At 35.1% G+C, this 12,500-nt stretch overlaps 2 protein-coding genes across 2 annotated transcripts in view; one reads left to right on the forward strand and one right to left on the reverse strand.

The window, feature by feature from the left end:
* Window positions 1-3,376, reverse strand: part of LOC113814809 (uncharacterized) — a 7,403-nt gene extending 4,027 nt beyond the window's left edge. Inside the window, exons 1-2 of the mRNA XM_027366861.2 lie at window positions 3,270-3,376; window positions 1-140 (exon numbers count right to left, since the gene is read on the reverse strand). The exon at window positions 1-140 is cut by the window's left edge and continues 567 nt beyond it. Of these exons, the coding sequence (XP_027222662.2) occupies window positions 1-135 (135 nt within the window). The 5' untranslated portion in view covers window positions 136-140; window positions 3,270-3,376. The remainder of the gene's footprint in view (window positions 141-3,269) is intronic.
* A 1,496-nt stretch (window positions 3,377-4,872) lies between these two features.
* Window positions 4,873-12,500, forward strand: part of Cpsf73 (cleavage and polyadenylation specificity factor 73) — an 8,131-nt gene continuing 503 nt past the window's right edge. Inside the window, exons 1-13 of the mRNA XM_027366859.2 lie at window positions 4,873-5,055; window positions 6,971-7,034; window positions 7,480-7,706; window positions 7,879-8,056; window positions 8,512-8,752; window positions 8,983-9,158; window positions 9,373-9,502; window positions 9,682-9,857; window positions 10,749-10,901; window positions 11,157-11,265; window positions 11,435-11,634; window positions 12,065-12,199; window positions 12,466-12,500. The exon at window positions 12,466-12,500 is cut by the window's right edge and continues 88 nt beyond it. Coding sequence (XP_027222660.1) covers window positions 4,979-5,055; window positions 6,971-7,034; window positions 7,480-7,706; window positions 7,879-8,056; window positions 8,512-8,752; window positions 8,983-9,158; window positions 9,373-9,502; window positions 9,682-9,857; window positions 10,749-10,901; window positions 11,157-11,265; window positions 11,435-11,634; window positions 12,065-12,199; window positions 12,466-12,500 — 1,901 coding nt within the window. The 5' untranslated portion in view covers window positions 4,873-4,978. The remainder of the gene's footprint in view (window positions 5,056-6,970; window positions 7,035-7,479; window positions 7,707-7,878; window positions 8,057-8,511; window positions 8,753-8,982; window positions 9,159-9,372; window positions 9,503-9,681; window positions 9,858-10,748; window positions 10,902-11,156; window positions 11,266-11,434; window positions 11,635-12,064; window positions 12,200-12,465) is intronic.

Genomic DNA, 12,500 nt, shown 5'->3' on the forward strand with positions numbered 1-12,500 from the left:
GAAACAGTCAATGTACTCCTGTGCTTTGGCTAGTAGTTCTTCTGTGGAAAGGGTTTCTAAACTTGGTTTGGCTGCCTTTTTCTTCTGGGCTTTCGCTAGTTTCTTTTTCTGGGTATTTATAGCATTTTTCCCCATTGTTCCTGAAAAATATATATATAAATTTAGAAATAATATTAACATACATCATGTATTTTTTTACATATTAATAGTGATGCTGACAAACAAACTTATCCACATGAAGAAGGATATTAGGACAGGTGCACTATGTGAAAGCATAGACTATGCAAAAAAAAGATTGGGAACCACTGATCTGTGGTGCTCACCAAAGAAAAAAATATGGAAAATTAACCTCCTCTTAGTGTTTCTGCATAAATAAGCCAACAATAATTGTGATGTTAATCCCAAATACAACTTGCATAGAACAACAGATTCCACATAAAATACATCAATGATTGCTACAGTATTATTATTCACTTCTTTTCAATGTCATTAAGTATATCTTTTAAAAGCCAAAGTACCTGAATGTACTCTTCATAAGGGGAGTGGGGATAGAGAGTACATTCAGTACCCTTTTGAAAACACTGAAAATCATGAATGATTCCTTACTAAATAGAGCTGTACTTTGAATCTTGAATCATGTCTTCAAAATCTATTGTGACATATTAAGCTACATTTACTTAGACAAAAAAGTATAAGCAGATACTCTTTTGAACTTCTCAGTGATCTTGTCCTTTTTATAAATATCATATTGTACTTTTTATAGATACTATCTTTCTATTCTAGTGATCTTTTTGTTATCCTTTTATTGGCGATCTTAGCACTCTGAATGATGAAACTTTTTGATAAATCTTTAAATATATAGCAAGATATATTTGGTGACCTTAAACTTTACTGTGAATGACATTTTTCCAACCTAAACTAATCTAGAATATCACCCACACTTTTTCCAAGTCTACCTTAGATAAATTCTTTATTTCCAAACAAGATGTTAAATGACTTGAAGTGGGTGGGTGGGTGAGTTGAAGTATATCAGGGGAATTATGGGATAAAACAGGCTGAAATAAGAATAATAAAGAGCAAAAATGCAGAAAACCAGCACAAACATTGCTTAAAATTGGCTAATGAAATTCTACAGACGTGTCCACCATCTTTGAAAGTCTATGGACTGATGCACCAACTTGAAAAAAAAAAAAAAAATACATATTAGGAACCCAACCCACCTTTTGGTAAAATCTATGGAAAATCACAACACTAATACGTCCTGACCAGTAAAGCAGCTTAATTCCAAGTCACAAACTTTATTCTACAATTAAAGTTGCCGTGACTAGGCATGCCCGCCTGCCCAAGGGGAGGGTTGACAGGGGACAAAACCCCAGGAAACATTCTCTTCACCTCAGTATGTACCTTAAGGAATAAACCAAACGCCTTTATATCTCGAGACACCAAACTTTCCTTTGCTTCTGTCTATTTTCTGGATGTCTTGGTTTCTAATAATTTTTTTTCAGCAATTTGGGGCACTTTAAATGCTATGATAGTTACTAAGGTCTATTTATTATGCATAGTCACTATGCTGTTTTAAAAAAGGACTCAGAGTCAACACAGCACTGATACAAAACATTTCTCACTAGTGTTTTGTCAAGGAGTGGCGATTGTGAGGTCTTGAAAGTCCCAATGGAAAGCACAAATACACATTAGGTTTTTGTAAAGAATAGCATAAAACTATCAAAACACGTACAAAAAAAATCATCATCAATAAAGGAATGCATAAAATACATGCATTAGGAAAATCAGATGCTGAAATTAACAAAATAATTGTCTTCACAAGCAGGTAGTAATACATGAACTAGTTAACGGATCGCAAGAATGAGTTAAGCAGTCATGGTATTTTAAACATTTGTGGGTAATTTTTTCTAATATGTCTGCAAAATGGATCGCGACAATTTCAGTATCATTGGATTCCTCTCACCGTCTGCATTGCAAATATATAGGCACTGTTGTGCAGAAGCCCCCCCATCCCCCACATTCTTGGCTCTGATAGCAGGGGAGGGTATGAAAGGTACCAGGGAAATTACAGGTTAAAATGAATATGATATACATAGAATCGGTCACTATATTGTCTAGTGCAAGAGACTACCCCCTGTGACCCCTCCATGCAGGGCTACCGCCCCCAACCCCAAGAATCTTCCATGTATTCATGGCAGGAGGGGTCTGGGGAAAACACGTAACGTAATTTCATTTCGCGAACTGGAATGCCGTATATGAAATGGAATGAAAAGAGGTCGTCTTTTGTGTGCAAACCTTCAGATACACATGCAGGCATCCAATCTTGAACCGTATCCAATTACCCAGAGAGGATTAACTGTAATTTTGCCAGAGATTTCAAAGTATGGCCGATAATAGATGGGCCTATGGCCAGATGGCAGTACTTCTGCTATGTCGGCCAGTAGGCGGCACAGAGCCTTATTGACGTGTTTTCTCAATTTGGTTTCTGTGCAGTGATACCTGCAACACTTTAAGTTGAACATATGAACACAACTGAGACATACCAAAGGTTACTTGTGCATGTACCGCACATCATTTGGTAAATTACGCAATATCATGTTCCATTTCATATACAACATTCCATTTTGCAAAATGGAGTTTCATTACGTGTTTTCCCTACAGCGGGCAGGAGAGAGTGTTTGACAGACTTAGAAACACTTATCCCACATGGCGGTTGTATGCTTGTGCCTGCCATAAATACATGGTCATAATTTTGCTTACATTCACAATGTCAACATGGCATAGAATTTAGAAAAAGATGGGTTGATCTTCTCTTTTCTCTGTCATATATCTCCTTTAATTTCGGTTTGCGCACCTTATGCCGCAGATGAAATGTGTCTTAGTCTATGTCAAGGTAATCATTCCGTAACTTTTTTTTAAATGTAACCCTGATTGTAATCTGCTGGAAATTTACCAAATTAGCTAGTTCAACCATGATATCAAGATGCAAAAATGCTATTTCTATGGAATAGTTTCATTGAATTCCTGATAAATGTTATATAGACTCCTTCAGAATTTATTACTTCAATTTGCAGTGATCTTTTCCAATGAAATGCATTTAATTTCAATACTTTACCAGCACTACCTGATGGGACTGTCGGCTACGCTTTTAATGTAAATATAACATACAGTCTTTTCCACAGACGGCATGTTACCTACTCCGGATTCCAATGGTCAAGTATTTCAACAGCTGAAGTAAAAAAAAAAAAGCCCAGTAATGGAAATACCTAGTGAGCAGCCGCCCGCACGTGGGTCGGTCGAGTCCTCTGCCTTGTTTTGGTTTTGACGCAGGAGCTCTCGGAGGATGCGCGATCGAGGTCGGTGGCATACGATACCTGCGTGCACGAAAGGATGAGCTTACAGATGTACGAGGTGGAACTAATTGTGCTGTGAAGTTATCGGGTCTTATATATACTTTTCCAACTTATAATACAGCAGTGTGTAGGTAAATATATGTATGAATATATATTTATATATACATTACATGTGTATATATACATATATAATAAATCTGAACACCAACGTTGCCAGAAGGAAAACATTCTCAAGGTGGAACAAATAAGCGATGAACTTCAGTTTAATAACAGAAATCAAACGTTTCGGGTTGACTTTACCCATCTTTAGTGGGACATAAATGTTCAGATATTCAAATTAACAGTTAAAATGAATTAAGATAATACTAATGCTCAAATTTGTTAATAATACACATGACACAATGAATCATTGACTGGTGAAATCCTTATATCACCTACGAGATAATTAAGAAATACAAGAATCACACAAAATTCTAAACTGCATAGTAAAGAATCTTTGTACAATTAATGTAATATCACAATTATGGAGTTAAATTGGCCATAAACCTCTTTCACACTTCCTGAGCGTCACTGTCGGTAGCGCAAGAGAGCAAGAGAGAGAGAGAAAAAAAAACACATATGAACACATTTCCCAACAGATAGAAAGTTAGACAGATACAGAGAGAGAGAGCGGGGGACATAAATAGAGAAAGAGAGAGAGAGAGAGAGAGAGAGAGAGAGAGAGAGAGAGAGAGAGAAAGAGAAAGACAGAGAGAGAGAGAGAAAGAGAAAGAGAGAGAGAGAGAGAGAGAGAGAGAGAGAGAAAGAGAGAAAGAAAGACAGAGAGAGAGAGAGAGAGAGAGAGAGAGAGAGAGAGTGAGTGAGTGAGTTATGTAAATGTATCTATGTATCAATTTGTTGATTTTATTCGATACATCCTGAAAAAAACTACCCTAGCGATACCAATAAAACGATACTGTTTTAGAGTAGCTAAGGCGATACCGATACCAATACAAAAGTATCGAAAGATACGTATCGCCGGTACACTTATGGCGATACTGCCCATCTCTGTATATAACACGTATGTATGCCCATATATATATTCACTTATACTTTAATGTGTGTATGCAGGTTTAGTGAATCCCTGAATCCCCAGTAACTGGATATCCACAGCAATGGTACTGCAATGCCAAGTCTAATGTAGACCTTGCTGTACTGTACAATGTGGATCCCCATCCACGTCCTGTGTAACTCATGCTTACACTGATTAATGTTCTTTGTGAGTGTTCTTTAATCAAAGATATTCTTCTGCTGTGTGTGATCTTGCTAGAACTAATTTATAAAAGTTCAAAACTCCGCAACGGAACTCGCGTTGTGATTAATAAAACTTTTGATGTAGGTCTTAAACTTGTATTACAATATATTTGATAATCCGTTTACAGGTACAGCAATGTGAAATACCAAACATGTTATTTGTAATATACCTTAAATGTCAAAATAAAGAATACGTTCGTATGACGCTATAATCATATTCCAATTTCCGTTCGTATCCCCTGTAAATAAACAGAGGCGGTCGGCGTTTGGTGTCTCCGAAAATTTTATATTCAGTTTCAATCTGAGTTCAGTTTAGAGACAACTGAATCATGTCTGCAAATCGACCAAGAGTCCAGGTTCTAAATCTTCCTGATGAAGAGAGTGACGAGTTAAAAATAACACCACTGTAAGTAGTCTACAGAGATTTGCATTCTGTAGATAAGATCATGCTAAAAAATGAGTGATGAAATTAATTTTTATGTGCGAAACTATTCCAGTTTTTTCACATTCTATTTGGCTACAGAACAGTGTGACTTTAGGCCACCATGAATTCTAAGGATTCTATATATTTTTAAAGTTATTAACAACCATGGCTTCCAGAGACAAGCTATATGTTTTTTGAATGTCCATATGGTGCACCTTAAATATTATGGTAGAAATAGATTCCAGTTAAGTCACATCAGCTCATTCATTTATTCTAGATTTATTACCTGATGGTGATATAGGCCTAGTGGTATTCTTGATGGCAGTAGTTTATGTTTTTCATCAAGGAAATTTTCGAGAATGTGACTGTATCTTGCACAATCAGAAAGAGAGCCCCAGTGTAATACAGACTAATGCCTCAAGGTGCAGGCAGAGTCAGCTGCTTGAAGGAAAAATCGTAAGAAACATGGGTAACATAAGATTACCCAGCTGTCTGTGCTGTTGGGTTTGTCATAAACAGTGTTAAGGGTAAATTTACAGCGGATAACAATCAGGATTTGAGTTTTAAAAAAGGTACGGAAAGGTTACCTTGACGTAAACTAAGACACATTTCATCTATATCCTTTTTAACCCAATAATGACGGGTATCCCACGTATGAGACACCTGAAAAAATAAACAGTGCTGGGTGTCCCGCCAGTGTGATGCTGTATTGGGGCTCGCGCTCCAACGCAGCAGTGGGCCGCGGCGGACGGGTGGACATACTCCGTGGAAGCTCTACCCGCTGATTTTGTAGCTGCCTGGAATCTTTTATTTTTGGCTTCAAAATATACCGGTGTCAATGGGTTAAGTTGTGAGGTTGTGAAAAGTTCTTAAGTCTACCTATGAGCAGCTATTTTTCCTCTGACAATGTAGCCAGGGCCAAACATGTGCACAAATGGTTAGCATGCATAACTAAGATAGGCTGGATAGTTCATCATGGGAAGATCTCATATGGGTGTCAGGGGAGTGACATGATAAGATGTCATCAGGTGTCAACAAGCATAATTGGGTTAAAACATCAAATTTAGTATCACAAGGCTAATAATGATGTCTAATGTGCATTACATAGTGTTTCGTATTACAGAAAGTTGAATAATATGAAGTTTAAAAAATGACCCAGAGTTGTAGAGTACCCAGAACAATGATTGAAGTCTGTGCAGCTTCTACTGTCTTTATGCAGTTTACTAAATGACAGAAGCAGACCTTGGAAAATGACAGAAAGGCAAAAAATGCTTATACAAAAAAAAAAAAAAAATATATATATATATATATATATATATATATATATATATATATATATATATATATATATATATATATATATATTGGAGTAGAGGCAATAAGTTTGGGCCTAAAAGCTACACACCAGCCATTGAAGTAAGCCTAATGCCCATATTTTGGGCCATGTGGAGGCATTGATCAACCCGGATCCAGTGTGTTTAAAAACAAATGGTTTGTGGTCTTCTCAGACTTTCTGGTCATCTGTCAAAATTGCAGCAAGCATTTTAAAAGTTTATGCTATAGGATAAGCACCTGACCACTTATTCTGCGACACTGCAGATTTATTAGAAAATTATATTAGATGAAGTAGACTTGATAGGTAAGATCATTATTGTTTATTTGCCAAAAGACTGAAGTCTTTTACACATTTTTCAGGTTTTTTTTCCCCTCCCTTTTTCTTTAGAGAAGCTTACTAGATTTAGAAGTCATTGATGTACAACTGCAGCTTTGTATCTTATATACTATTACAAATCAAAATTACATATCTAACTGAACTGCAGTGTTTCTGGGTTTCTTTCCATTTTTAACTATTTATTACATAATGTGCAACTGTTTCTCATTTCTCTAAAATTTTCAGAGGCTCGGGCCAGGAAGTAGGACGATCATGTCACTTTCTAGAATTCAAAGGCAAGAAGGTCTTGGTGAGTTGATTACCAGTTTCATATTATAATTATATATAATTTCCTGCATTCCCTTCTTGAGTTCCTCCCTTCTTGTTTTTCTCAAAGATGTACTTTATTGTTCTTACTATAAATCATGTTCCATTGATATATTTTAGGGAAGCCACTCATCATTTTTATTACTGCATAGGATACCTCAAATTACACTGAGAGCGCTTTCCATATGAAGAATGATAATACCAGATGCTAAGTTTTGTGCTCAACAACTCCTTTTGATATAGCTAATAGTTACAGGAATTATCTCTACCATAGTTTTTGAATGTGCTAAATCCATGAACGAGTAAGATTTAAATGTTAAGGTTTTGAATCGAGCATTTTACATTATTGATTCTGATAAATTATTTTTCCATGGTTTTAGCTGTTGGTCATAATGTATAATATTTCATATAAATTCTGTACTTTTCAGTTGGATTTTGGCATCCATCCTGCACTGACTGGAATGAGTGCCCTGCCCTTTGTGGACCATATTGATCCCGAGCAGATTGACCTGATGTTAGTATCACACTTTCACTTGGACCACGCTGGTGGTTTGCCATGGTTTCTTATGCGAACTCGCTTCAGAGGTCGCTGCTTCATGACTCATCCCACTAAAGCTATCTACAAGTGGCTTCTCTCCGATTATATTAAAGTCAGGTTAGAAGCATTTAAACCATACCTTAAATAATCAGTGCATGATTACATGAATTCATATGATTTTCATATGTTGATATATCACATTAGTTAAGCTTTAGAACAGAATATATTGTATATGTTTGATTTCCATATTTTCAGGTCATTATTTTATCATTATCCTTTTCTCCCACAGTAATATAGCTACTGAGCACATGTTGTATTCTGAGAGTGATTTGGAGGCCTCACTAAACAAGATCAATGTTATTAATTTTCACGAGGAAAAGGAAGTTAATGGAATTAAGTTCTGGTGCTATCATGCTGGACATGTACTTGGTGCTGCTATGTTTATGATACAGATTGCTGGTGTGAAGGTATGTAGACTAGGATTTGTTATTTTATGAAATAAACTAATAGATTTTCTCTTCTGAATCTTTTTTCTTGGCTTTGCACTGTATTATTCAACCTTTATACTAACAGCTATTTTTATGTTATCAGAGATTCCAGTAACATTGGATACTTTAAGATAGATGAAAAAAATATAAATTCATTTTCAAAGAATAACTTTTTCTTCACAAGATAAGAGCAGGTTGAAAAAGAACTACTATCAATCCTATTCTGAAGGAAAGCTCATACCTATTGACCATTTTAACATTATGTGCATTTTGCAACTGTTTTTAACTTTTGATAATATTGATATAACAAAACTTGCACAATAGAGATAGCATCGGTATTTTGATATTTCCAGGGTGTGAGATTTTTCAGTTTTCTTTGATTATGTCCATGATATTGGTTTATAGATGGAATCTGATAGACATTGGTCTTACAGCTCCTATATACTGGTGATTTCTCAAGACAAGAAGATCGTCACCTGATGATGGCAGAAATTCCCCAAATAAGACCAGATGTATTAATGATTGAGTCTACATATGGTGTTAGTATCCATGAACCCCGAGAGAGCAGAGAAACAAGATTCACAACAACAGTTCACACAATTGTTGGCAGAGGTGGACGTTGTTTGATACCTGTGTTTGCACTTGGCAGAGCTCAAGAACTTCTCCTAATTTTGGGTATGATACTGGTGATTAGTTATTATAATCTAGTTTAAAGTAGTTTTACATGTGGGAGTATTCAGAAAGTTATTATTTTGGTTGGTATGAATGTATTTAAATATGAGATAGTATCATTAATTATAGCTGTGTACCTCATAACTACTGTTCACAAGATCTTTTCTGAATGACATAAATAGGTTATGATTATCCATGATTATTTTTTCTTCTCCACATCTCGTCCATCAAAGATGAATATTGGCAGCAGCACCCTGAACTTCATGAAGTGCCCATCTACTATGCATCTGCCCTGGCTAAGAAGTGCATGAGTGTGTACCAGACTTACACACATGCTATGAATGACAGGATTCAGAGGCAGATCTCAATAAGTAATCCATTTCAGTTCAAGCACATATCAAATTTGAAGGTAATGATTCAGTAAAGCATTTGCATTGCTGTTGTAACATACAGAAAAGCTGATGTGCATCAGTTTATAAAATTATCAAATTATTGAATATGCTAGGTGTACAGTGTATTGATTTTTTTATTATCTTGTATTAGATAATAATATGTGTTGTACATTAAAGAAATTAATAGGGATTTAACCATTTCTCCATTCTCATATTTCTTCATATATCCAGGGTATGGATCAGTTTGAGGATATTGGGCCATGTGTTATTATGGCATCTCCAGGTATGATGCAGAGTGGACTTTCCAGGGAATTATTTGAAATGTGGTGTCCAGACCCCAAGAATGGTGTCATCATTGCAGGTAAGGTCTAATAACACCTGAAATCAAAATAGTTTTACTTTGAAGATATGGTAATATATTGTGTATTTTGAAGTAAATATACTCTTTTGTGAATAGTTGTTTGCCTCTTTCCTTGATCATGTATACTAGATATTTTTGTTGTATACTCTTATTTCCTTATGCTTTTCCATTGTAATCAGGTTACTGTGTGGAAGGCACACTGGCTAAAGAAATTCTGAAGGAACCAGAAGAAGTAACTACAATGTCAGGCCAGAGACTGCCAATGAAGTGCTCTGTGGAGTATATATCCTTTTCAGCTCACACAGACTTCGAGCAAACTTCTCACTTCATCCGCACCATACGCCCCCCAAATGTGGTTAGCTTTCCTCTACCTTTTGTTACTCGTTATTGCATTTTTCAAAAGACAGTTAATTCTTTGACAGAAAACATGTATCTTCTAAGGCAGTACTATTGTATTTTATGTGCAGTTTCTAACATAACTATAGCAGTAAGTAATGTAACGTGATGAGGAGGTTATGATTATGGATGAAGTTGCATTACAGATCCAAATTACATTTTAAAATCATCATAAGTATAAACCCAGTTTGTTCTTATTTGTGTTGTTATAGACCGTTGCTTGAGCAGCAGCAGGCTAAAAAAGTTGCATGAAGATAATCGGTGCAGAAGTTACTGAGTTGGCCAGTCCTTTAAATTCAAACCTGTATATACTTTGAATGGTTCAATATTTTCATAATTTTTATCATTAACAGGATATTTGTTATATGGAGATTTTTAAGCAAAATATTTTTTAAACTGAGAATGACCTGATTTGTTTTACATTTTTATTTGTGATTGAATTTTAAGAACCAAATGTTTTTTTTTAAATGGAGAATTATCATTTTGTCATATCTTTCATAGGATAAACTATTGATTACTAAGACAGTCCTGGTAATGGTATTGTCAAACATGTAATAATAGGATAATTTATGGATTAATAACTTTTAACAGTGCCATAAAAATGAAAAAGCTTAAAAATATATATATATGTATTAGATATTCAAGAAAAAAATTGTGATGATAATGAAGAATGATTACTATATCTTTTGACTGAAAAGCAAAATTGTTAGACTTTAAGCCTGATTTCTTCATATTTTGTGAGTGAATTAGTCAATGATTGTAGCTAATCTTTGACTATGCAAAATATTAATCTGCTGACTGGCAAGCATTATAATTGTTGACACTGATTATATTATAACCTTAATTTTAGGTGTTGGTACATGGGGAGATGACTGAAATGTCCCGTTTGAAAGCTGCCTTGGAGAGGGAATATGAAGCCAGCACTGGGAGCCCTGTGAAAGTGTTCAATCCCAAGAACCTTGAGACAGTTACATTCCACTTCAGGGGCGAGAAGATGGCCAAGGTACTGTATGCCACCTGCAGATTTAAACCTGTGTACTAAACTTAGGTACTCCAGGTGGATTAGTATATTAATTTTTGTCCTCATGATGCTATTATTATTTGAATGTACTTGTTTGATATGCAGAGATTATTATTTTGTGTGTGTGTGTATGTTTGTTTGTGTGAATGTGTTTGTTTGTTTGTTTGTTTGTGTGGAGAGGGAGAGAGAGCATAATATTGCAAATTCTGTGGCTATAATTTTTTTGTTCATGTGCAGGTGATGGGAGATCTTGCACTACAAAAACCTAAGGAAAATGATGTTGTCTCAGGCATCCTTGTGAAGCGCAACTTCAACTGTCACATTATTTCTCCCAAAGAACTAGGAAGTAAGTTATTTTTTACCTTGTATTTGTTTATTCAGTAAGTGAAATTGCATGTTAGAAGTATTTAGATTAAGTTTGCATGATGAAATCCTGTTGCATATGTAAATTTGAATTATAGGAAGGAGAAAAAACAATTCACCTGGGGTAAGATTTCTGTTTTCCATTATTTCAGAATACAGTGATTTGCTGGTTTCCACCATTACCCAGAGATCAAGCATTCACTATACAGGTTCATGGCAGCTGCTTCATTATTTACTTGCATCAATGTATGGCAGTGTGGAAGTGATCCTGTCTGAAGCAGCAGAGAACAATAGTCTTCGCGTATTTGATGCTATAACCCTTGTCCAAGAACCTCCTGTGGTCGTATTAGAGGTAGTGTATATACAAGAAATATTTAGAGTTCTAAATGGATGAGAAATGTAGTTGTCAAGATATTAGAAATAGACATAAATGAATAATAGAATAGGTATGTAAGGAAGGAGGAAGACAAACACTATGATTCTCATTACTTTTCTTTTAAGATTTTTTAAAAAAGAAATTGTCTATCCAATGTATGTTTTTTCAGAGAAAAATGAACTTTATTCTCTGCATAGTAGTCAAATACTGTAGGCATGATATTATCTCAATATATATTTGTAAAGATATTTATAAATATCAGATGTATATTCTCTAGAACAGGCTTCATTAGAAAATATAAATATGCCTTGGAAAAGTTTAGTTGGTTAGAGACAATATTAGATGCATTATTCAGGATGCAGTACATAAAAATGCAAGTATCATATAATTTCACCATTATTTACAGTGGACTGCAAGTCCCACAGCTGATATGTATGCAGATGCTGTGATGAAGGTGATTCTGAAGGCCCAGGACTTGGACAACTCTTCTGTTTCTGTGCCAACAAACATGAATCCAACCTTTGACAAGATGCATTTCAAAGTGAGTGACCAAGAAAATGTGTTTTTATATTAGTTGGAATATTATTAATTGAAATGAGGAGATAGTGGACAACATAATTTCTTTATATATATCTTGTCTGTGATCTTTATTATAAATGGTGGCTTTATGTGCAGTTAAGTGTATACCTTGTATGTGTGCTGAAATATTATATAATATTAATTACAAGGTGCATCATTATGATATATCTTTATTGAGAAGTTGAACTAATGCATGAACTATTTTAATTTTGTTGCTCTCTTTTTTAGGAGTGCCTTATAGAACTTTTGCAAGAAATGTTTGG

Source organism: Penaeus vannamei, chromosome 18 (genome assembly GCF_042767895.1).
Source record: "Penaeus vannamei isolate JL-2024 chromosome 18, ASM4276789v1, whole genome shotgun sequence".
Classification (NCBI taxonomy): Eukaryota; Metazoa; Arthropoda; class Malacostraca; order Decapoda; family Penaeidae; genus Penaeus; species Penaeus vannamei.